Below are 26,871 nucleotides of genomic sequence, written 5' to 3' on the forward strand. Positions count from 1 at the left end.
TTAGTCTGGGCGTTGATTATCAGTCAGACAGTGAGTCATAATAACTCAACTCATGTATAAGTATAGATTCGTTGGGACTTATTTCAGCTCTTAGGAAATTTGTACATGAAAATGAAATGATTTCTTTGTGGATAATGAAATTGAAGGATGAATTGAAGTGACTTTACAAACAACTACAACAAACTACAAGGATTTACAACATAACCGAATGATTTTTGCCAATCTCTCTGTTCAATTAAAAATTTCTTAATATTTTTCTTCTTCAAAATTAATTTCTATTTTCTTTCAAATTTTGTTTATCTTTTGCTAATGAATTTTAAAAATAGTATTGCGATGTCTATTTGCTAAATTTTTGAACTACTACTCAATACCACAACAACTAAAAGACAACTAACGAATATGCAGTGTGAACTTTTTCAAGCAACATGTGGTGGCAATGTTATTGATTTTATGATTGTTGTTGCTGTTGCTGGCATTCAGACAGATGTTGCTGTGGTGACACTTTTGTGGCATTTTGGATGCGTACCTATCATTTGAGGCTGTGCGCTTTGTTATGTCCGTTGTTGACAGGCTGATGGGACGATTATAGGCACGACGTCGTGCCAACAATGGCACCAACTCGACACCATTGCCGTTGGTGGTAATTGTGGTGGCATCACCGCATTGTCTATTTGTGGGATGGGCGCTATTATCGGTTGTGGTGTCAGCAGCAGCGGCAGCTTTGTTATGGCGCATTAAACGTGGACATATTTTGGGTTTTGCTTCAGTTGCTGTTGTTTTACTTGGAGCTGCAGGTGCCAAAGGTTTTTGTAGCGGTTTAATGGGACTGCTTGTCATGGCAGGACATTTACATGTACACATGTCACAACATCGGGTGGCTTTACGTGTTGCACGGGATTTACGAAATGTTGGCTTCTCAGCTGGGGTAACGGGATTATCCTGATCCAAATCTTTGAGCATTTCTTTGTTTGTCCAACCCTAAAAATAGAAAATGTTAAAGAAAATATATTTGGAAATCGGAGATTAATAATCACGGTGCTCTTGAACCAAATTCAAATGGAAGGTGCTTACACCTGGAAGGTATTCATAGATGAGAAAAATCAAAAAACGAAAAAACGCCGGAGCGCTCTTTGAATAAATTGCGGTCAGAGTTCACATTTTTAGGGTTTTTTAGGTTTTCACGATTTTGCTTGGAATCCGCAAGTGCTAAAGAAGTAATACTAAATAAAATATTGTAGCAGTGAAAATTCTCTACAAGATTGATCTTTATGAGATTTTCGTAGGTTTTGCCACTTTTGAGATACAGATGTTCAAATTGGGACAATGCGCCTCCTTATAAAACAATCTCATGACTGCAACTTGCCAACGTAGGGGATGGAATATACCAAGAAACGGTCCTGACCGGCTTAAACATGGCAAAACCCAGGATTTATCTTGGTCCCTCTTTCATCTCAAGTGGACACTGACCTCCCCGTGGTGTCACCTGAGGAGCTGCCTTTAACACCCGTTAAAGGTAGTGAGCGAACATGTGCCGCGCGTTCGCCCATAAGAAAAAACTTGGGATAAAATCTTGGGTTTGGGCGTCGGGTTAGTAACCCTCCCCTAGAAAAACATCCTACTATGAAAAAACGAAAGAAAAAAAAAACAAACCCCTCTAAATTTGACGAACCCCGCAAACGTTTTAAGGACCATGATCTGCGAATCTACACCTGGCAAGTTCGCATTCTATATAGAGAAGGTGCAGTTTACGCATTGGCAGATGTACTTGAAAAGTACAAGGCCGACATTACTGCCATACAGGAAATACGTTGGAACAACAATACCTAAAGGTGACGCACTGTATTATAGCTGCCATGACACAAAGCATGAGTTTGGTTGCGGACTTGTAGTTGGTCTGAGGTTAAAACATCTGGTCTCCCGCTTCACCCCAGTGAATGAAAGACTCGCTGCAATTCGATTAAAAGCAAAATTCGTCAACATCAGCTTTATTTGCGATCCTGCTCCTACTGAAGACAATGACGAACAGACCAAAGATATATTTTACGAGCGCTTAGAAGAAACTTATGACCGTTGCCCTGCTCATGACATTAAAATTATACTAGACGATTTTAATGCCAAAATTGGAAATGAGAATATCTTTGGCCCAGCAGTCGGGAAATTCAGTCTCCACAGTGAAACATCTGACAATGGTAGTTAGCAGTACCGGATTTAAGCATCGCGATATTCATAAGGGCACCTGGCTGTCGCCGGATCAAAGAACAGGAAATCAAATTGATCACGTTGCGATAGATGGAAGACATGTATAAAGCGTGTTGGATGTACGATCGTTTCGAGGTGCAAACATAGACTCCGACCACTACATTGTTGCAGCAAAGGTACGTACCAGATTAAACGTAGCAAACAGAGTGCGAACAGACACAACACGGAAGTTGGACATAGGTAAGCTGCCCGGTCCCGATAACATATCAGGACAATGCAAAACATTGCCCACTTCATGCAAACAGCCGCAAAATCAGTACTTGGATACCAGAGACCTTCACCAAGGAATCCATGGTATGACCATCAGTGTCCTGCTGCTATCGAAGAGAAAAATTCGGCATATAGGGTTACTTAACAATCAGTAGCGCACTAGAGATGTATCGGGAGAAAAAGGAGAGAGGAGAAACGTCTTTTCCTCAGGAAATAGAGAGAGAGAGAGATCGGAAAGCGAGAGTGTGAACAAATCGACATGTACAGGAGACGGAATGAAGTCCGAAAATTCTACCAAAGAGTGAAACATCAAACTGGTGGCTTTGGAACTGGCACATCCTCCTGTAGAGACCAGCAAGGTAATCTGGTAACTGATACAGATACATAGTGTGCTAAGGATATGGAAATAGCGTTTTTCCAAACTGTTGGTATCCAATAGTAGCGAAGTTGACGAAAATACCACAGATCCTATCCCAGAAGATATTGAAGGTATTGAATGTGTACCACCTGACCAAGATGAGGTAAAGACAGCAATAAACCGGCTGAAGAATAATATGGCAGCAGGAGCGGATGGCAAAGCCGGCCGAGCTGTTTAAAACCGGAGGCGACATGCTGATAAGGTGTATGCATCAGCTACCTGAGCATCCGGTGTCCGGTCCATAAGAATGGAGATAAGACTTTATGCTCCAACTATAGGGACATAAGTCTTCTCTCTATAGCCTACAAGATAGTGTCAGGGATATTGTGCGAGCGACTAAAGCCCATGGTCAACAAAATAATTGGACCATACCAATGCGGCTTTAGACCTGCCAAGTCCACCATTGACCAGATATTTACCCTGCAGCAAATCCTAGAGAAGACTCAAGAGATGCAGATCGACACCAACCACCTTTTTATACCCTCCACCATATTATGGAGGGTATAATTAAATTTGTCATTCCGTTTGTAACACATCGAAATATTCGTCGGAGACCATATAAAGTATATATATTATTGATCAGCATAAAATTCTATGTAGATTTAACCATGTCCGTCTGTCCGTCCGTCTGTCTGTCTGTTGAAATCAAGATACAGCTCGCAATTTTAAAGATAGAGAGTCAATATTTGGTACAGAAGTTTTTATTACTTGCAGGATGGTTGGTATTGAAAATGGGCTATATCGGTCCACGTTTTGATATAACCCCCATAGAACGGTACCACCCGATTTTCGGTATTTTGAAGGTACTAGCTTCATTAGCACACCGATATGGCTGAAAGTTGGCACTTAGTCTACGTTGGGGGTATAAAACTTTCCCCCAGAATTTTGTCGGTACCGGTCCACGTCTTCATATAGCCCCCATAGAACGGTACCTCTCGATTTTCGATATTTTGAATGTTTTAGTTTTATTATCACTCCGATATGGCTGAAATTTGGTACCTAGTCTACGTTGGGGGTATAAAACCTTCCCCCTGAATTTTGTCGGTATGGGTCCATGCCTTCATATAGTCCCCATAGAACGGTACCTCCCGATTTTCGGTATTTTGAAGGTTGTGGCCTCAATTTTCCACCGAAATGGCTGAAGTTTGGTATATAGCCTTTGTTGGGGGTATACAACTTTCCCCTATAAATTTGTCGGCATAGGTCTACGCCTTCATGTAGCCTACATAGAACGGTACCTCTCAATTTTCGGTATTTTGAAGGTTGTGGCCTCAATTTTCCTCCGAAATGGCTGAAATTTGGTATTTAGACATCGTTTGGGGGTTCTCAACTTTCCTCTTTAAATTGGTCGTATAGGTCCACGACCTTATAAAGTCCCCATACAACGGTACCTCCCGATTTTCGGTATTTTGAAGATTGTGGCCACAATTCTCCTCCGAAATGGCTGAAATTTGGTATTTAGACTTGGTCGGGGGTACTTCAACTTCCCCTTTAAATTTGCCGGTATAGGTCCACGCCTTCATAGCCCCCATGGAAAGGTACATCCCGATGTTCGGTATTTTGAAGATTGTGGCTTCAATATTCCACCAAAATGGCTGAAATTTGGTATTGAATTTTCTTTGAGTTTAAAAACTTTTCGTCAGATATTTGTCCGTATAGATCGACGTTTTGAAATACCCCCGATAGAACGGTGCCTCACATTGTTTTCCCGAAATTGCTGAAATTTTGTATTAAGTCCTCTTCATACACGAATTGAAACTAATTTTTCCATTTTACTTCAATACAACACGTGGTGGAGGGTATAACAACGCCATTCTTACTTGTTGTCGATTATAAAGCAGCCTTAGATAGTCCGCTACGTTCAAAGGTATTCCAAGCCATGTCTGAATTTCGTATCCCCGCAAAGCTCATTCGGCTTTGTAAAATGACTCTAACTTACACAAGATCTTCAGTTAAAATAGGTAAGATCCTCTTCATAGAGTTTTGTACCAAAAGAGGTTTCAGGCAAGGAGACAGCCTTTCGTGTCATTTTTTCAACATCCTGCTAGAACAGGTTATACAAGATGCAAACGTAAAAAGAAGTGTCACAATCTACACCAATAGCCACATGTAACTTGCTTATGCTGATGATATAGACATCATGGGACGATCAGTAAAAGAAGTAACCGATACCTTTGTGAAGGTCGAAGGAGAATCTGCCAAAGTGGGTCTGGCGGTAAACGGCGAGAAGACCAAGTTGATGGTGTCGACGCGCAATGCGTCCATTGAGATCGGACCAACTGTTGAAGTTGGTTCCTATAATTTTGAGGTAGTAAAAGACTTCGTATACCTCGGCACCACCGTAAGCACAACAAACGACATCAGGTGTGAAATAAAAAGAAGAATTGTATTGGCCAACAGACGATATTTTGGCTTAAGTAAGCACTTTAAAAACAAAGCCACAACTCGTCAAACAAAAATAACGCTTTACCAAATACTGATACTACCCTTGCTGATGTATGGTTCCGAAGCCTGGGTACTTGCGCAAGCAGATAACCCAGTGATTGGCGTGTTTGAGAGAAAAAATCTTCGAAAGATCTACGGACCAATCTGCGTTGACGTTGAATATCGACGTCGTGTGAGTCACGAGCTGTATCTGCTATATAACGACATCACGACGTTTCGAGATGCAGCGATTGCGTTGGCTAGGCCATATAAAAAGAATGTGCGATGATGAACCCGCTAAAAAAGCGTATAACTACGAACCACATGGCGGTGCACGCATAATTGGCAGGCCAAAGAATAGATGTCGCAAACAAGTGGATGAAGAGATGACAAGGCGCGTTATTCCTGAAAGCGAAGCACTAAACAGAGAGAATTGGAGATCTTTTCTTAGTTCGGTCTATGGAACAAATGTTCTGTAATGGGCCAGCTAAGTAAGTAAGCTTATATATCTCAAAAAAAGTACAACCTAGGAACAAAATTACAAAGGCAAAACATGTAGAGAATTTTCACAGTTATAAAAATTTCTCTAGCCCCATTTCCATAAGACTTGCCGGGTTCAAACAAAATCTTGAAAACCTAGCAAAAAACTCTAAGTTTTGACCTGAACCTCTATATCTCAAAAATTGTAAAACCTATGAACAAATCATACAGATCAATCCTCTAGAGAATTTTCACAGCTACATAATTTTCTTTACCCCCGTTCGATAGGACTTGCGGTTTCCAAGCAAAATTGCGAAGACTCAAAATAAACCTAAAAATGTCAACTTTGACCGCGATTTATTTAAAAATCCCTCCAGCGATTTTTTCTTTTTTTTTAGATTTTTCTCTTCTATTAACATTGCTGTTTTAGAATCCGCAAAAAACTTCACAGGTGTAAGCGGTTTTCATTTAAAGTTAGTTAAGGCGCACCGTACATGGCATTATTTTATAAGGAGGCGATACAGTCAGTGCATTGTCCCAATTTGAACATATATATCTCAAAAATGGTAAAACCTACGAAAATATCATAAAGGTCAATCTTGTAGAAAATTTTCACAGTTACAACATTTTCTCTAATCCCATTTCGATAGGACTTGCGGTTTCCAAGCCAAATCGTAAAATCTTAAAAAACCCTAAAAATGTGAATTTTGTCCGCAATTTATTTAAAAGACTCTTCGGCGATTTTTTTCGTTTTTTTGATTTTTCTCATCTATGAACATTGTGGATTCAGAATCCGCAAAAACTTCTCAGGTGTAGGCACTTTCCATTTAAAGTTGGTTCAAGAGCACCGTGTAATTTAATCCACAAAGGAAAGTGATATTCAAAAGTCGACACTCGTGGCGCTCAGTAATAGCTTCAATGCAAAGAAAAACGTACAGTTCCAAACATACCTCCAAAAAGTATTTCGGAACTTATGCCTGTCAATGAAACCAGACCATCCCACAGTGGATCCACTTGTATGGAGAAAGTGGGCAAAAATATTTAGAGTGTAAAAATCAAGCCAAAGCGCCGGTCACAGCTTTGTGCTGCTGCGAAGAGTGTTTTAAGAAACCACGAGCGTAACATTCTCCCCCCTTTCCCCTCTGGAGGGGGTATACGGTAAGAATTGTCTTATGCTGCTTATACAAAATGACATGAACAAAGGTTCCGATTATCTTATGATGCAAAAATAGGCTTGGGGAAACAAAACAATCTCCAAAACAACATAAAATCCAGCCAATTTAGCGGATTAAAAAAATCAACATTTTTGTCTGAAAAAAATTGGTAAATTGGTAAAATTTTTAATATAGATCTTATAGCGTTCTTCCTGGAAGGCACGTACCGCCAACGTAAGACAAATTTGGAAGAAGATTTCATCATCTTGCCACTGATACCAATTATGATAATGTACGTGGTCAGATAACAGAGTTATACGCTAATATATCCATAGAAACCCTATTCTAGGGCAGCTTTAGTCAGCGGCCCACCATTTATAGTCTGGCACTAGATGGCAGCTGATTTTAATACTGAATAATCTTAAACCCATGAACTACTTTGGGAAATTATTCCCGAGGTGGGCACTGGTGGGCATCATGAGTAAAACCTTAGGTCAAATTTAAGTATATGATCGAATTGGCATTACAAAATACACTAAGAAAATATGCAGCTAACTAGAATTCCACAACATGCTAAAACACTACTTTTTAATTAAAATTAAGCTATTACCTCCTCCTTCAAAATCCACTATAATATTTTGCTATACATATTAGTTTCGCGATATTTTGAATATATTTACCTGCACTTAAAATATAGGTTGTACTTACAACAAAAAATATTAGTCAAATGTTTTGACTTTTGAAGCTATTCTTAAGAAGATCGCGTTCGAATGAAACAAAAATTAATATATTTTTAAAAAGGTCCATGTCATAGCTGTCAGAGTTGCCAGATGTTGTACCAAAATTTTGACACTATTTTTTTATTTTTGGCCAATGGGTGGATTCACTGTGCATCCGTACATAATATTCAACACTTCTTCAAACTTACCAACGACTTCATAAATGTAGTTCCCACCGATTTCGGACTACGCCATGGTTTTCCACCCGGTCCCGGTTTACCCCAGGGATCTTTGCTAGTCTATTACAAAAGAAATCACACAAGAAGAGAAAGCAAAGAAAAAAAAAAGAAATTGAAAAGGAAATCAAATAATATCATTAGGGTACACATAGGCGTTGCAGTAAACCATTCTCACCGGTTTTTCAATTTTCTCCAGCGTTTTCTTCTGCTTCAAACCATGCGGCCCAACTGCACCCGGACAATGTTGTTTCTCCTCTACAATGGGACATTTATCACTTTCAGTAACCACAATTTTTTCCAACATTGGTTTACCCTTACCGGCCGCAGTAGGTTTGTATCGCACCTCAATGTCAACATGACCTTTATTACGAAACGACATTGAGGGATGATCTTTTAAGGTGATTTGTAAACTTTCGGCATTCTTACCGCCAGTTGGACCAGCAGCAACAGTACTGGTACCAGTTGTGGGTATATCACGATCACACAGGGTCACCATACTGGTGGCCCCACCTATTACTGGCCGATCGGGTATATGTTGCACGGTATGGGTGTGTGTGGTCAAACGCGGCACGGAATGGTGATGATGATAATGATGCGGATGATAGGCTGCAGTTGGATCGAAACATCGTTTGTGCTTGAGAAAATAATCGCTAAAACGACATGGCGGCAGGGAAGCCAGACGATGTGTTGTACTCTGAAATACAGGTTAAACAATAGAATATAAGTTAGAATTAAAAAAAATTGGAATATCCTCAATTTGTGACAAAAAATAATTTCAAAAAAATGAAGAAGCCGTCATGAAACTTAATGGTGGCTCTTACGCCCTCAGTTATCTGGCTAATAAGGGTGGGGCCTTTGATACTTTCGGCTAATTAACTAGAAACGTATGGAGAATATACAAATGAAAAAGAATCAGGCTTTGCGGACACAAAAATGTTTGGTATTGATTTAAAGTTCAGACGGACATTTCTGCTGGGAATATTTCAAGAGAAAATCTGATAGTAAATGTGAACACTATCAGATTTTCTCTTGAAATATGCCCAGCAGAAATGTCCGTCATTGAAATTCCAGAAATTGAAAATTGGTAACGACTCAGTTCATCAGTCCATATTTCGTAATGCTTCCCACATAATTATACCGGTCACTTCGTTTCTAAATTGTTATGATTTATCTGGTTCTGGAACCTCTGTGTGCAGAGTCAAAAATTCTGCAACCTGGATTGGCTTTGTCCGCAAAGATTCATGAGACAGGTGAGTGGGGCTAGCTGGGCAGTTAAAGAAATACAGCATGTCGAACGGTCCCAATTCACATGTGTTGGGTGTCATGTGATCAATTCGGGCGGATACATCCTCCGTATCTTAACTAAACTTAAACCACTCATATTTGCCTTGGCTGTGATGGATGGGGGTGGTCTCCAAGTACGACTGTCACATTGCACCTTTGTACTGCCTGTATCAGTATGAATGATATTCAGTCCTGCCCAATAGGCTCGTTGATCTAGAGGTTCCCGTTTATGCCTTTGGCTCTCTCTAAATCATGAAGATCCCTAATAAGGTACCTGGGTGGGGGAACCCGTACGCTAGATTGAGGCACCCTATTGCAGCTCTCAGTTATCCCAAATGCTGCCGGCCAACGACTTGAGGACTTTTTTCCTACTACTGATCTTGTCGCAAATAACTGAGGCTTGCGCGGACGACTAAAAACATGCTGCCAAATGTTAAACCAAATATTTTGTGGTAGTTTGTGGTCGAAATCAGGACATCTTCAAGGGGAGTCTCATTTCAGGCGTCCAGGCGGTGAACAGTGTGGCAGTAGACTTAACTGCGGATATTATTATATTCCTCATATGGAAGAACTACACTAACCCCCTGTTTTTGTAACAAAAGCCAAATATGCAATCATATGTTCGTTCGTCTATATTCGTAATAATTTAGGCATTCATATCTTAACCCCCAGATGACATACAGAGCTAATTTTTCGTAGACGCGTTCCGTACATAGTCAAGAATTTCTCATTTTAAAATCAGCGTTCTACATTTGTGCTAAGGGGAGTAAATCGATCTACAAAATTTGACAATTCGTGTGAAAAGAACAAAACATTTTACAAAAACAGGGGGTAAGTTAGTTATGTAGACATTTAAACTATCACGTAAGCCATTGACGCCAGGATTGTACAATCATCCGCATACATTACGATCTCAATGTCGGTGGAGAATTTCAGAAAGTTGTGTTTTAAACAATTGAGGAGTTATTACTCCGCCTTGAGATCGGCCTGTACGATACGTCTCTATTGGCATCAGTGTCCGACTTAAATAGCTGAACCATCCTCCCAACTTTCCAGGCTTCTGGTACAATATGAGTGGCTATCGATATATTGAGGACAACTGTCCGGGTTCATCCAGCTGTATAAGCATTGCGTTTGGGATTCAACGTGGGCCCAACATTTTGGATAATTTCGCGTTTCGGATGACTTCTACAACATGTTCATCGCAAAATGTGGTGGTGGTACCTTCTCGGCTGAGAAGGCTCTTATACGGCGTAGCACACACAAATTTGCCCTATCACCCTATCTTTGGTGCTGTCTAACGATCCATATAATTCAGTGCAGGATTGCTTTATTGTCCTAGCTATAGAATTTTGTACTATGATCTGAACGACTCTTTATAGGATAATACCCATAAGAAAATATCCTTCCAAAAAATCATTGGCTGCAACGCTAACGCAAGACACTGATAGAGGTGAGTCAGTTTTAGATTTCATAAATACTAACAACCTCACAATATGCAACAGAGCCACTAACCCAACTTTTGTATTTCCAACCTCGGAGAACTTTAGGGGGTGGCAGAAGGTCATCGACCTCACGCTAGTATCATACAGATGACGAATTGAAATAGATAACTGGATAGTATCCGATAAGAGGTCCTTCTCAGATCACAATAGGATACTATTCAACATATCAGAAAAATCAACGCCCACTAAATGTTTTTGCAATCCTAAAAGAACGAACTGGGAAAAGTTCAAAAGGGCTCTGAAAGACAAACTTCCAAATATTCCACATGCAGATGAAACCACAGCAGATATAGAAAAATATGTATCCATTCTAGAGAAAACCTTAGATACAGCTTTTAAAGTCCTGGCAGCCATATAAGGTTAAGCGTAAGGAATACAAAAAAGTAATAGCCAAGGCAAAAGGTAATCCTGGATACTGCCAAAGATACAGCCAGACTAAGCAAAGTTATGACAAATGGTCACTCAGATCCCACCTACATAAAGAGAAATAATGGTACCTGGTCAGAAAACTTAGTCGAATCTCTTGAAATCCTTCCTACGACGCACATTCCCGGTTGCACGGATAGAGCCATCGAAGAACAAACCAATATAACTATAAATAAAGACAACATTGGAGCCGAAAAGATAATAAGTCCGAGTAAAGTCACATGGGCTATTAACAGCGTCTCTCCCTACAAATCTCAGGGGCCAGATGGTATTATACCAAAAATGCTACAAAGCGCGGAGGGCATAATTAAGCCTTGGTTAGTACACATCTACAGTAGATGTCTATCCCTAAACTACGTCGCAACGAGTTGGAACAGGTAAAGGTTGTTTTCACACCAAAACCTGGAAAATGTGGTTACGAAAATCCTAAAGACTTTGGACCCATAAGTCTCTCATCATTTCCGCTTAAAACACTCGAAAGTCTCATCGATGTGTATATTCGAGAAAAGATAGAGAACTCAAACAACATATCGTCAAGTCAACAAGCTTGCCTTAAAGGACGCTCGAGAGACACAGCCCTACACGAAGTCGTTAGGACTATTGAGATGTCCTTGGAACACAAACAATACACCTTAGCCGCCTTTTTGGATATAGAAGGCGCTTTCAACAACGTTAGCACCTCAGCAATGGAACAAGCTCTATATAAATTCGGGGCGGAACCATTCAACAGTAGTTGGATAACCACCATGCTGCAGAGTAGAGTCATTAATGCCACACTGGGAAATAGCATGCTGTCAAAGCACATAAATCGAGGAACTTCACATGGAGGGTTGATCTCGCCACTGCTTTGACTCCTTGTGATTAACGAAATCCTAAGCAAACTTGCTTATGCGAACGATGTGCTGAGTGACTTCATGAGCGTGGCCCTGAAATCACTGGATACTTGGGCCACAAGTAGTGGTCTGGGGGTGAATCCAGGCAAACAGAGATGGTGCTATTTACTACAAAAACCAAACGCCAATTACCTAGGCGTTATCCTAGATTCATGGAAATGTAACATGGAACATCGTGCTCATAAAGCAACCGTTGCATACTACACATGTCGCAAAATGTTTGGGAGTCGCTGGGGCCTCAAACCCAAAATGGCGTTGCGCATGTACACCAGCATAATAAGACCAATACTAACATATGGAGCACTAGTTTGGTGACCAACATTGGGAAAGAAACCAATTCCGAGAAAACTATACAACATACAAAGATCCGCATGCATCGGGGTGACAGGGGCAATGAGAACTTGTCCGGCCGAATCCCTCAATACAATGATGCATATTGCATATACCGCCAACAGATATACACACCAAAGCAACTGCGGCCTGCAATGCTGCAAGGCTAAGTGCTCTAGGAATGTGGAGAGATAGAGCTTACGGACATGCCTGCGTGCTTCTCAAATTAACGGGGAAAATAGCAACTAATGCTGATTACTGCACACCTTGTAACGTGACCGTTACAAACGTTCCACTTACCTATACGCCCGTTTAATTTTTTATTAACATCTTCGCCAAAACAAACTGCAATCCCTTATTTTCATATTTAATGAAATTATTACAATAAGTTAATTCATAAAATAAAACCAATGCTGGTTCTATTCCATACAGCTAAACCCTTATTATCAATAATAATTAATAAAATAAAACCAATACTGGTTTTATTTAATTTTACATATCAATTATTTCCCCAATTCACTGAAAAATATTCATTAACACTACCCATCCTAATACACGTTTTACCCTCGAACCTGGACAAACATAAAGCAGTTGCCTATTCGTCAACACTACCCACCCTAGCATACGTTTGGCATCAAAGGCAAACATACGTACGCACACCACACATCACTCTTGTTGACAACGCACTTTAATTTCGCATCACCATTCATACTGCAGCCACCATGTTAACATTGATTCTGGTGCATTTTTTGACAACTCGCGCCACATGTGCTTCGCATTCACTTTGCAAACGCATATATATCAAAATTTCACCATTGAGTTTGTCGAGGCCTAACCGTGAAACCAGCATAGTGATGTGTGGCATGTCCGCAATCTCAATTGCCTGTTAGTGATCTTAAGTTATCGGACCCTGAGACCAGCTATTCATAGCCAGCTACCGTGGCCAGCTACTTGTAGCCAGCTATTCGCTCTTTGCCAGCTCTCCTGCTCTTGCCAGCTCGATAAATACCCGTGGCCAGCTACTTGTAGCCCGCTAACCGCTCTTGCCAGCTCCCCTGCTCTTGCCAGCTCAATAAATGCTCTTTGCCAGCTCCGCAGCTCATTGCCAGCCTGCTGCCCAACGCCAAGAGCCAGCCATTCGCTCGTGATTAGCCTGCCGCCCAACGTTTGTGATCAGCTTGCCGTCCACGCCGTAGCCAGCTACTCGCTCAACGCCCTTACGCCGCTACACCCTTGCAAGCCGCCCAGCTCCCGGACATAGCTGCACTCTCGCAGTCCGCTCACCGCTCCGATTCAGCGACGCCCGTAGCCAGCTACCCGCTCAACGCCCATACGCCGCGACTCGCTTGCAACCCACTCGGCGTCTGGACATAGCTACACGCTCGCAGTCCGCTCCGAATCAGCGACGCCCTTAGCCAGCTACTAGCTCAACGCCCGTTCTCCGCTACACGCTTGCAACCCGCTCAGCGCCTGAACATAGCTATACGCTCGCAGACAGCAGCTGGCATTCCGCTCGCCGCTCCGAATCAGCGACAACTCGTAGCCCGATTCACCGCTCATCACCGTCAACGCTTGCGGCCAGCTACTCGCTCACCAGTCAACGCTCGTAGGCCGCTGCTCGTCCGTCACCAATTCACCGCTCATCACCGTCAACGCCTGCGACCAGCTACTCGATCACCAGCTAACGCTCGTAGCCCGCTGCTCGCCCGTAACCAATTCACCGCTCAGCACCGTCAACGCTTGTATCTAGCTACTCGCTCGTAGCCATCTCGTTGCTCGCATCCAGCTCATCGCTCAGCAGCGCTCAAGGCTCGTGGCCAGCTACTCACTCAGCAGCGCTCAACGCTCGTAGCCAGGTACTCGCTCGTAGCCATCACCCTTCTCGCATCCAGGAAATTCCACTAACGTACTATTCATTACATTAACACCCACCAAACTCAATATGAATTTTTGCCGAAATTAAGCGGCGCTCCTAGCATTGAATTCAAACATTGTCACATCAAAGCTGGTGAATGAATGTAAAGAATAACATGCTAAGCTAGGGCGTCTGACCAGAGTAGTTCTTCCTTGGATCCCAGGTCATAAGGGTCTTGTTGGTAACGAAAAAGGGGACAAACTAGCTAGAGCGGGATCTGCCTCTAACGAACTTCTTAAGGAGTCAGTCGCAACACCAATTGGAGTAGTTAAAGGGGATATCTTCAGCTGCTATCTTTCACAAGCAGAGATCAGATGGGTCAAGACTGATACTTGTAAAAAATCAAAATCTATATGGTCACTCTACAACATCAAATGTACAAAGTTCCTGATTAGCCAAAATCGACGGAACCTGGCAATACTTATTGCAGTGTTAACCGGTCACTGGGCAATTGGCAACCATGCAAAGCGCCTACATATTCCACACAATGACTACTGTCGCAGCTGTGGAAACGAAGAAGAGGAAGAAACGGTTGAACACCTCCTCTGTTCCTGACCTGAACAAATGCAAATCAGATTGAAAATTCTAGGACGGCCGTTCCTACACGATCTTGCGTACTATTCATCGTCGGACTTACTGCCTTTTTTACTTGTTTTGAGAATAATTAATTTATCGATTCGTGTTATCCTACAAACCAGTAGAAAACGATGCTGAAATAAAACTCACACAGAGCTTGGACGAGGTGATTTACCCAAGGTATCTCCTAAGTGTTTAGTACGTTCAGAAGCAGCAGACTTCTCCATATATATTCGATAAGAAAGAACATGTTTAGCGGAATACGACTCTTATATTTCCTTCGTTATTCTGTCACAATATCTTCAGTAACATATCACACACATAATTTACATTTCCTTTGGTCTTATTAGTCATTTATACTTACAATGGGTTGTGTGGAATGTAATCCAGCAGCTGTAATATCTTTGCGTCTGATATCGATGTTTGGGGCACCTCCACCTGGTTTACCCCATGGGCAGTGTTTAACCATTAATTCGTAGTACTAAAAGAAAAAAGAAAAATAAAAATTATTATTGTTTTAATTGCCATTAAATTTGTTATTTATTAGGATTTCGATAATAGAAAAATAACTTCACAAAACAATTATTGCCTGACAAAAATTTATTAGCCATTATCGTATGGTCATAATTGTTATTTAGCCCCTAGGTGGCGAACTTATAAATGGCTAAAACGTGACACAATGAGACTAGACAAAACAAAAAAAAAAGGATTTTGATGATAAATTATAGTGTGTTAGGGTGTTATGTACTTCAAACTTTATGAGAAAAATATCGCGAACACACATTCAATTATTTTATTCCAATCGATTTTACTCATATCTATTGGTAGCAATACAATCATTTCATATACGTCCCAGTATTTCAATATTATTCTTGTCAAACCATTTGCAACCAACACCTTCACCCCTTGTGACATCCTCACAAATACTAGAACTAGTTTCCAACTAATTTTTCCGTTTAGCTATTTCGCAGTAGCGAATAAATACCATATTTTCTATACATTTAATTTATTTCATTCCCTCCCCATCCGTCCATCGTCCGTGTAATTGTTACTAAATCGTTATACAAAATGTAGTTAAGAAACTCATTTATAGGTTGTTGTTATAGTTGCAAATCAAAACTTTATTTTGACTTTGCCAAACTGGAACTCTTGGAGCACAACCGACATTAATCCAACAAGTCACGCAATTGCCAAAAAAATTAAAGCAAAAAAGCTGGAATTGGCAAAGTACCGAATGATTGTGGGTTGGTTAGAAATCTGAACAGCTGAATGTCATATCCCTAACCAACCACCCCTCATTCCACTTTTGTTGCCTTTGCTCCACAGAAATTCACGTTTATTTCTAATGTATTTCACCTGGGAATGTGTTGAAGTGACATTCCGCCTGCCTGCCTCCTTTTGGGAAACTTTATTTTTGGCAAATTCCTTTCTATTCTAAGAAATTTTTCTTCTTTTAATGGAAGTTGTTAAATTTATTGTTACAGCCGTCAGTGGCAAAGGTTATTAACCCTGAAAAACAAAAATTGATTTCCTTCTAATATTGTTTATTTCCGTTTCGATGTTAGAAGTAAGTTGTGCTAGGTTGAAGGTGGAAGTTATTTTTTCCTCTTTTTTTCTCCCATCGGACGCCTCCCCAGGTGGTGGATAGGGGAATGCTCATCAGATATGACGGGTACCGCAAAAATAAAATATGCGGGGCGAACCAAAAAAAAAAAGGAAAAGGCAGCGTCTGACCAAAGGATTGGCGGCAGCAAACAGCGTCTGTACTCCATTGGAGCGGCTGAAGATGTAGAAGGAAAACTATAAACCCTCCAGATGGCAAGGGGAAACCGCTGAAGTATCTCTCCCTCGAAAACCATACAATTATGAACAATGAAGAAAATACACGGCCCTTAGTCTCCGGCAACACAAGGGTGCTAAGAATCCCCGGAGGTAAAACAAAAAGAAATCTTAATATCGGTACCTGGAATGTAAGAAGTCTCTACGAACCGGGAAAACTGGCTAATACAATAAACGAAATGAACCATTATAACATAGACATATTGGGTGTAAGCGAAACATGGTGGCCCGATAATGGCGATTTCACTTCCAACAATATGAAGATATACCACTCTGGCAATCAGAATAACAACCACAGGAATGGAGTTGGAATTATAGTAAAAAACAATATTGCAAGTTCTGTAAAAGGATTTATACCAAAATCAGATAGAACAATGCTCCTTAAAATAGAAGCAAAACCAATGAATATAAATATAATACAAGTATACGCGCCAACTGCAGATAAAAGCGATGAGGAAATTGAAGCATTCTATGATGAGATCATATATTTATTGAAAACGACGAAATCCCACGAAATAAACATTATACAAGGCGACTTCAACGCAAAAGTTGGAGAAGAACCTGTATCAGGTGTAACAGGAAATTATGGACTTGGAAATCGAAATGAAAGAGGAGATAGACTCATTCAACTATGCCAAGAATATAAAATGAAAATAACGAACACATTTTTCTGTCTTCCAAAAAGAAGACTATATACTTGGAAATCTCCACAAGATCGGAAAGATAACATCGTGAGGAATCAAATAGATTATATAATCATAAATAAACGGTTTTTCTCTTGCATAAAGAAAACATCGACATATCCAGGAGCTGATGTACCATCCGATCATAATCTCTTAATGACGAAAATGTGCTGCAAAATATCCCTATCAAAGAAAAAAATTGGGCGAAAAAAATTTGCTGTTGAAAAACTGGATAACCACGATACACACACAATTGTGAAGCAACATATAAATCGAGAACTACACAATATTAACAGAGATGATGTAGAGAGCATTTGGTATTCTATCAAGCACTCATTAAAATTCATTGCCAGCAACAATCTAGGAAACTACAAAAAACCTAAAAATAAAGAATGGATGACGAACGACATACTCAAATTAATGGAAGAACGTCGAAAGTACAAACATACAAATTATGAATTATATTTTGAGCTTCATAGAGAAATACAATCGACAATACGCATTGCAAAAATTGAGCACTTAAATAGTCAATGTCAGGAAATTGAACGTCTCCAACAGCGTCACGATGACTTCAATTTACACAAAAGACTTAAGGAAGCCGCTGGAGTACGATTTAAGTCAATACCGAAAGTACTATACGTTAACAACAAAGCTGTCTTTGATACAAATGAAAAGAAAATAGTGTGGAGTGAATACATAAGACAGATATTTAATGACAATAACCGATCGGTCAACGTTCCAGCTAACCAACAATCGCTCACTGGGAACCCAATCACTATATCTGAGGTGGAATGTGCAATAAAATTACTACGTAATAAAAAAAGCTGTGGACCAGACGAAATTCCCTCCGAATTGTTAAAATTAATAGATGACGAAAACCTACAGCTTTTGGTAGTGCTATTTAATTACATATATGACTCAGGCCGATATCCTCAAGACTGGCTGAAATCAACTTTCATCACAATTCCAAAGAAAAGCCACCCAAGACAATGTAGCGACTACAGACTTATAAGTTTAATGAGCCACGCTCTCAAAATTTTTCTAAGAATCATTCACTCCAGAATTTATAAAAAATGTGAAGAAGCCATGGGACTATCTCAATTTGGATTTAAAGAAGGCATGGGTACAAGAGAAGCCCTACTCTCTATTCAAGTGTTAATACAGAAATGCAGAAATGTACATAAAGATGTTTACCTATGTTTTGTGGATTACGAAAAAGCCTTCGACACCGTACAACATGACAAAATGGTGGAAATCCTCACATCTATTGGCATCCAAGGAAAAGAATTACAATGCATCAAGCAATTATATTGGAACCAAACAGCACAAGTCGACATTAATGGAGAACTGACAGAATGCATTGCAATATCGAAAGGAGTTAGACAGGGTTGTATATTGTCGCCATTATTATTCAATATCTATACCGAAAGAATTTTTGAAGAATCAATGTCCAACGCTCGTAAAGGCGTATATATTGGTGGAAAATTCGTCAACAATATCAGATATGCAGATGATACCACTTTAATTGCGAGTAGTGTATCAGAACTACAATTTCTTTTGAGTCGGCTAAATTCCTATAGCGAAAAGTATGGGTTAAAGATTAATATATCAAAAACTAAATATATGGTGATAACCAGGTCTAGAAACCAAAGTACAACCGAAATATATATAAATAATACACATATCGATAAAGTACAGAACTTTAAATATCTTGGCGTCAAAATAAATGAAAACTGGGACAACTCGAAAGAAATACGATGCAGAATTGAAATGGCAAGAGATGCATTTTTCAAATACAAAAATATTTTATGTAGTCATGACATAAATATGGAAACAAAAATACGATTTATTAAAACTTATGTCTGGTCGGTTCTGCTGTACGGCTCAGAAGTATGGACACTAAAAACCGCTGAAATAAAGAAATTGGAAGCCTTTGAAATGTGGATCTACCGTCGTATCCTAAAAATTCCATGGACACATCTAACACCAAATTCTGTGGTTCTTTCAAGGGTTAACCGTCAACGGGAACTCATTGGAACAATAAAAAGAAGAAAAACATCATATCTTGGACATGTAATGAGGAACGCAAAATACAAACTGCTCCAAACCATAATCACTGGAACAATAGAAGGGAAGCCATCCAGAGGACGGAAAGAAATATCATGGATTGACAATATTCTTAAATGGACCGGCATTGGAAATATCTCAACCCTACTGAGTGAAGCCAGAAATAGAGACGCCTTTATGGAGATCATGGAAAATATATGAACATACCTTAAAATTTGTAATAGATAATTATATGTAATTGTATTGGTCGCTTATATTCGGAGATCGAATATGCAAATAAAGAAGAAGAAGAAGGTGGAAGGTTGTGCTAGGTGTTAGAGGAGGAAAAAAATACACAATTGTATTTGGTTAGGATGCAAACAAAATCAAATTAAAGATAGATTATTTTTAGGAATTTAAGACGATTTAGATAAATGACAATAATATGAGTATTGAAGACGACTGGAGGTAGAGAAATCATATGTCCTAGGAAGTTGAATGCATTTTATCCATACGGTTAAAACTAATGTTAACATAAATTATTACAATGGATCCAAATTAGAGTACATGTAAAATAATTCACAATATTACATGAATGTCATTTTTTTCGGGAATATTTCTAACAAAATAAATGGGGTTGGTATACTGGGTGACATTATGGCTAGGCTTAACCCAAAGTTCCATAATATTTCTATTGTACAGTGATATACACCAACAAAATATAATGATGAAGATTCAAAGATTTATTTTAATCTCTCTACCGAAGGGAGACATCAAACTTATTATCGTTGATTTCAACGCTAAAGCGGGTTGCAATAACAGCAATTTAAACAGTTTTGGGCACACAAGACCTTGGAGACGTAAGAAACGGCGATTGATTTGGGACAGAAGTCATCTATTTATTGGCAGCTCAAAGGATGTGAAAACGAAACGCTAAGCGCATATCGAACCAGAGAAAACAGGATAAAAATCCCATTTGCTTTGTTATTTTAACTTTTAAGAACCGTCTATACAGAGTTCATATGTTCCCGAAAGATGTTTATTGGGATCTGAGTGACATTTTTGTAGTTCTTTGTTTGCTTCAAATTTTATCGGTTTGATAGCTGCAGACCAAAACCCGAGAAAAATTTTTAAACTAAATTTGACCTTGGCGATTTTGACCTTGCATATGAATTTTGATGATTATATGTGTTCACAATTTTTGTTCCTTAAGACAAGATCTACAACTTCGTCTCTGAGAAAAATTCAAAATTCCTAACGGTTTGGAAGATATAGTCTGGAAAAATGACACCATCTATAACGAAGTTAAAATTGTGCCAAGCGCAAGATATACGTTTAAATCTTTTAAAAGCCGAAATAACGTTGAAACCATTGTCGGTTACAAATACAGAATTTCCCAACTTGTCGCCTTCAATATCAAATTTAGCAAGATAAACTACTTATTTTCAAAGACAGTATATTGCCTTAACCCGCTGAGTTGTTTTGTATTTGCTTCTCTCTCATAAACAAGACAAATGGCAAACAAACATCATGTTTTTGTTCTGGCCTCTCCATAACAAAACGGCAAAAAGTACCGGAATACAAAAACGAAGCAAATAATTTTAGGAAAACTGCAGTTGGTGAATTTTTTGGTCAGTTTTATATTCTTGTTCGATTTTTGTGTTTAGTATGATCTCTTGCACGATTTCTAAAGGGTGCCCAAAATTTTGCACGATCGTGGCACATAGTGCAGATCGTGTTTGGTCGTGTCGTGCAAAATCCTGCCTTGAAAAAAAGCACGGTAATGCACGGTCTAAAATTTATCCCGGCACGACACGCACAAACACGGCGATTTTCGAGAAAGCACGAACGCGCACTACTCACGGCACCACACGCGTCCCCTCTAGTTACGCTTATATGGGCTACACATAAGCATAAACCTATGATGAAAATTTTTTGTGAAGAACCACAAATGTCAAATTACAGCTGGTTCGATTAAAAATTTTAGCTGAAACCCTACAAAATACCGGAAATCGGTAGGTACCGTTATATGAGGGCAATGCCAATGCATGGACCTATGTTGACAGTTTTCTGTGGAGAAGTTTTGTGACAGCAGGGAACATGAAATATCAAACTACGGGTAGGTCAGTCAAAAAATGTAGGTAAAACCGTCAAAATAACGAAAATCGGGAGGTACCTTTATATGAGGCTACACCTAAGCATGAACCTTTGATGAAAATTGTTGATGAAGATGTGTTGTAACCCCTTAGAACTTCAAATGACAAATTACAGATAATTCGGTTAAAAATTGTAGCTATATATATAGTAGCTATACCTAAACATGGATCTATGTTGACAGTTTTTGGTGGAGTAATATTGTGTCCACTAGAAACCTTAAATGTCAAATAACATTTAGTTAGGTTAAAAACTGAGGATTAAACCCTCAAAATACCGAAAATCGAAAGGTACCGTGGCAATTTTTTTTGTGATTTTTTGACTACTGGGAAGTCCAAGTGCCTATTTTTTATCTAATTCGGTCAGCTAAAAAATGAAATGGTCAAATGGGCCTAATAGCTTCAAAATTCATTAAAATAACGCGTACTTTATACGGGGCGTTATATGAGGGCTACACCAAAACGTGGACCTATATTAATAATATTTGGTAAAAATGTTTTTTAGCCTCTAGGAACACAAAATACCAAATTACAACCAACTCGGTGTTAAAATGGGACTAATACCTTCAAAATGCCTCAAAACGTCGACGCGTCACGCGTCAGTTTGTCCCATTTTCAATACCAAAAGTTGTATATACCTGCAATAGACGTTATCAAAATTGTATCCACCTACTTCAATCCGGTCGGATGCTAGAGTGATTTCCACAGACGGACAGATAGACGGAGGGATACCCACCAAAAAAATTCCTCCCAAAACCATAGGTTTTGTAAGGGATTTTTGGCAGCCGTAACTACTCGCAAACCCCCTTTCTTCCCTATTATTTTTACAAGGGCATGTCGCACTCAGTTTGTAGTTATTTTATGACCTATTTTAGTGGTCATAGTTATTCTGTGGCCACTAGAAAAAAAAATCTATTTTTAGAACAGTTGATGTAGAGATTTTTTAATTTCATCACACTTCTTACTTTTATTTTACTTTATTTTATTTCGCTTGCTGTGTGAGTTGAACACACGAACCCTCTGATTTCTAGCCAAAGACACTACATACTATGCCACGCACACGAACATTAAGGGTTGCTTAAGAACTGAAATGTGCAGTGCACATGTGCACCAAGAACTGTTATTTTTTAATTTAAAAAACTCGAGTGCCGACAGTGAGCGTTGAGCCATAACTTAGTGAGGAGCAAAGTAAGTAGGTTTGCCTTGTAATTTTTTAAGAAGTATCCCATTACTTTTCAGATTACTTGTAATGGGAAAAGAAGCTTGTTTACATTACTTTGTAATGTGTTACGTAATGACTAATGGATTCGAATTTTTGCTGGGTATGGCTAAATCGATGTAGAATTGCTGATCCAGAATATATACACTTTGCGGGTTCTAAAATTATTATTTTGAGGAGTTACTAACGTAATGACAAACCAATTTGGTCTAAAATTTGGCTTTCGTAACATTTTGTCCAAACTTAGTTTAAGTTCGAAGATGGGCCGTATCGGTCGACTGCTTTCATTACCTCCCCCACAAAAGTCCGAAAATGTTCGGAAAATTGTGCGCTCGTAGCACATAACTCTTGAAGGGAGCAACCGATTTGGTCCATACTTTGCACATCGTGAAATTTCTACCAGGCATACACGAGGTTCTAATATAAACTCTAACGGTCCACTTCTTCGGGTACCTCCTACACAAAATTTCGGATAAGTTCAGTTTAGAACTTGCTCTCGGATCGTTTTAATTTTTGTTGTAGCATTACGAAGATACAAATTTTATCAGGGGCAAGTCCATACTTCCAGAGAAAATGGCCAAAAAGTTGTAAAAATCCCCTATGGCACGGATCTGCTGATTCGGTCTAAAATTGGGCCATCGTTATATTTTGTCAGTTACTGATTTGGTCCATACTTTGCAGGTCGTAATATTTCTACGAGATATGGATCGGTATTAAATATGGACTATATATGTCAACTCCTTCGGGTACCTCCCACACATAATTTCGGAAAAATGCAGTTTAATTCCTGCTTTCGAATCGCTTTTATCTTTATTGTAACAAGATGTATTCGCTGTCCCCATGACGACGGTGCAAGTTTTTTTCAGGGGCAAGTCCATACTTCCTGAGAAAATAGTCCGAAAGCTGTAAAAATCCCTATGGCACTATGCGTACGAAAACTCTCGAACGTATCAGCCGATTCCGTCTAAAATGTGGGCTTCGTAACTAAGTTTAAGTTTGAAGATTAGCACTGTCGTTGCGCACCTTCCGGTACCAAGTTAATTTTTATCGGCAAATTTCAAAAAGGGCTACAAAATCCGTAATCGGTACATTCGATATTGTCAATAGATGGGCGTTTCAATTCACACAGGCTGAGGGTATATCTCTGTCGGCAAAACCGACTGATACTTTTTTACTTGTTCTTGAGCAAGTCCGTACTTCCTCACGTAGTGGCCCAAAACCTCTAAGTTATACTGTGACCAACTGAAATAACTGGAGGGCGCGATATCTTTCGAAAAGGAATGACTTCCAAAATATGATCCACTTTCAAAATGGACTATGGCGATCCATTCATTCCTAATTCACATTTTTGTTGGCAAGTTCAAATGTTCAAAGTCTAAAAACCCCTAAATACATAATTTTTGGCGAAAGTGGTTGTATTCCGCTATTCGAACTGTCCGTAGATGAAATTTTCAACTCACAGAGCCGACTGATACTTTTTACTTGTTTCTTAATCAACATATTTGAGATGTATTTTTATACCCTCAGACTTTAGGCTAGAAAGAGTAAATACAACGTGTCTCATCGAAATGGCTGGTGCGCATGATAACTCTCAAACGGATGTGCCGATTTGGTCCAAAATTTGGCTATCGTAATATTTTGTCCAAACTTAGTTTAAGTTCGAAGATGCGCCATATTGGTCTACTCCTAGAGGTACCTCCCCCACAAAAGTTCGAAAATGTTCGGAAAATTTGTGCGCACGATAACTCTTGAAATTTGTACCAGATTTAGATAAGGTTTCAATATGGACTCAATCGGTCACTCCTTCGGGTACCTCCCACACAAAATTTCGGAAAAGTTCAGTTTAGGGCCATCTCTCGAATCGATCTCATTTTTGTTTTAGCAACTTGTATTCACTGCCCTCCATAAGACGGTACAAGTTTCATTAGGGGCAAGTCCATACTTCCTGAGAAAATAGCCTGAAAGTTGCAAAAAACCCCTATGACACCGTGTGAGGTGGTTGGAGCGCAAGATTACTCTCGAACGGAGCTGCCGATTCGGTCCAAAATTTTGCCCTAGTAATATTTTGTCCAAACATAGTTTAAGTTTGAAGATAAGTCACATCGCTTCACTTCTTCAGGTACCTCCCCCAGAAAAGTTCAAAAATGTTCGGAAAATGTCTTCATACGGTAACTCTTGAAGGGAGTGGCCGAATTGGTCCATACTTTACACATCCTAATATATCTACTAGATATAGATCGGGTTCAAATATGGACTAAATTTGTCCACTTCATCCGGTACTTCCCACACAAAATTTTGGATAAGTTCACTTTAAGACCTGCTATCGAATCACTTTATTTTTGTTGAAGCAACTTGAATTCGCTGCCTCAATTACGTTGGTAAACATTTTTTTAGGGGCAAGTCCATACTTCTTGAGCAAACATCCCGAAGGGTGTAAAAACCCCCTATGGCACCATATGTAGTGGCTGGACATCCACTTCCATAATGGTCAATGTAGATCCATTCCTTTCATTATCTCCTCCGCAAAACTTTTGATCTATAATCCTAATGAACATTTTTGTCGGTTCAAATGGCCAACATTTTTAAAATCCCCTAAATACATACGTTTTTTGGGAAAAAATTTTTTCAATATATGCAGATTGAGGGTATATCTCTGTCGGCAAAGCCGACTGATACTTTTTTACTTGTTCACATTATAAATAACTTTTTCATTATTTATCCCGGCTGGTTCTGTAACGTATACGCAATATTTAACGAACATTACAAAATAACTCATTCGTTATGGAATTTCTAATAGCAATAAAATGTTTCCATAGCAGAACCGAACACTAATTATAATATAACGGTTGATTGCAGAACATGACAATGGAAGACACAAATGGAATGGAATGCATCCACTACAATTATTCATGTTTTGAAGACTTCCCAAGGCACATAAATTGTACTTAAATGCATTTATTTCATTTAATAGACCCTGACATCTGCCTACACGATTTTTCTTTACATTTTTTTCTTGCTTGGTTATTTATTTTCACTCTATTGCACCTCATACTTACTTCCTGTTTATCCTTTTCTTTGCGGGCCATTTCTTCGGTTTTTCTTCTACGCCACATACGCATACTTTCCTCGGCATTTTTACGTTCTACCAGACGCCGCTTCTCATCGCACCACATCAACGGATGTTCAATGTGGTCGTGGCAAAATGCTTCATCGCTAGTCGTCATTATGGCTTAGACTCTAACTAAGCGTTTCCGAAGTTTCGCGACATAAAAGGACGTTCTTACATTACGTGAGCCGTAGCGGAAACGACTTTTCGAGTTTTTTGTTCAGTTTTCTTCCACTTTTTTTCTTACACACTTAAATCACATAGACTTATTGAAAGCAGATAGAAAAAAACGCATTTTTCCAAGAAGCCAAACTTAATATTCTTGCAAATAAATTTGATTTTATTGTACTTATTCTGCTTCTTCGTTTTTTTGTCAAGGATAATGTAACCGGAAGTAAAGAGTGAGTGAGTGTTGCGTTCAAGTTATTGTTCGAAACTGAACTTCAATGCAAAATCTCCTACCAACAAGAAATTGGCAATACAACAAAAAGTGAACAAAGCCACTAAGCAGCTAGTGCTGCTACCACAACTGGGCTTGAATGTGAGTGTGTGTGTTTGCACGACAGAGTTGAGGCACCTATTATGCCCGTACCAGGATGTGCCTTGCCAAGAAGTATTTATGCACAAGAAAACTATATTTCGTGGCAGACAGACTGCTAGACTAAAAGAAATTGATGCGCGCGCTTTATTATTTCCCTACCGAAAGCTATTCAAAGCGTTTCCCTGCCACAGTTAGGTGCCTTTCACATTTCTGCACGTGAGCTATTTAAATATAGAAAATAACAACAGCAACAACAACAACAACAACTCAAACAATATTTCAATAGTCAATAAATGTTAAGCAGACATTCCAATACCCCCAAGTAAATCATGAATATGTTTTACCTCCTCCACCCCCTTGTCAGCTTTTGGCATATTGTTGCACATATCGACAATGTCCTTGTCAATTATGCTAAAATATTAGAACTTTGTCAATCTTTACTTCTTTGCCAT

The 26,871-nt window shown here is 39.4% G+C and overlaps 1 protein-coding gene across 5 annotated transcripts in view; it reads right to left on the reverse strand.

Moving 5' to 3' along the window:
* Positions 1 to 26,579, reverse strand: part of LOC141389916 (uncharacterized) — a 41,230-nt gene extending 14,651 nt beyond the window's left edge. For 2 of the 5 annotated variants that reach the window (XR_012409218.1, XM_073962160.1), the window contains exons 1-6: positions 25,829 to 26,579; positions 15,197 to 15,313; positions 8,222 to 8,597; positions 8,079 to 8,158; positions 7,874 to 7,963; positions 527 to 978 (exon numbers count right to left, since the gene is read on the reverse strand). Coding sequence is in view for 3 of the 5 variants with exons in the window: in XM_073962160.1 (XP_073818261.1) it covers positions 527 to 978; positions 7,874 to 7,963; positions 8,079 to 8,158; positions 8,222 to 8,597; positions 15,197 to 15,313; positions 25,829 to 25,996 (1,283 nt within the window). In the remaining 2 variants the exon portion in view is untranslated. Of the gene's footprint in view, positions 1 to 526; positions 979 to 7,873; positions 7,964 to 8,078; positions 8,598 to 15,196; positions 15,314 to 15,614; positions 15,744 to 25,828 lie in introns of those variants that run through there. The other 3 variants (XR_012409217.1, XM_073962159.1, XM_073962161.1) reach the window with 2 other exon arrangements.
* Between the last annotated feature and the right edge of the window lie 292 nt (positions 26,580 to 26,871).

The sequence above is a fragment of the Musca autumnalis genome, unplaced genomic scaffold (genome assembly GCF_047663935.1).
Source record: "Musca autumnalis isolate F117 unplaced genomic scaffold, ASM4766393v1 scaffold_1, whole genome shotgun sequence".
Taxonomy (NCBI): domain Eukaryota; kingdom Metazoa; phylum Arthropoda; class Insecta; order Diptera; family Muscidae; genus Musca; species Musca autumnalis.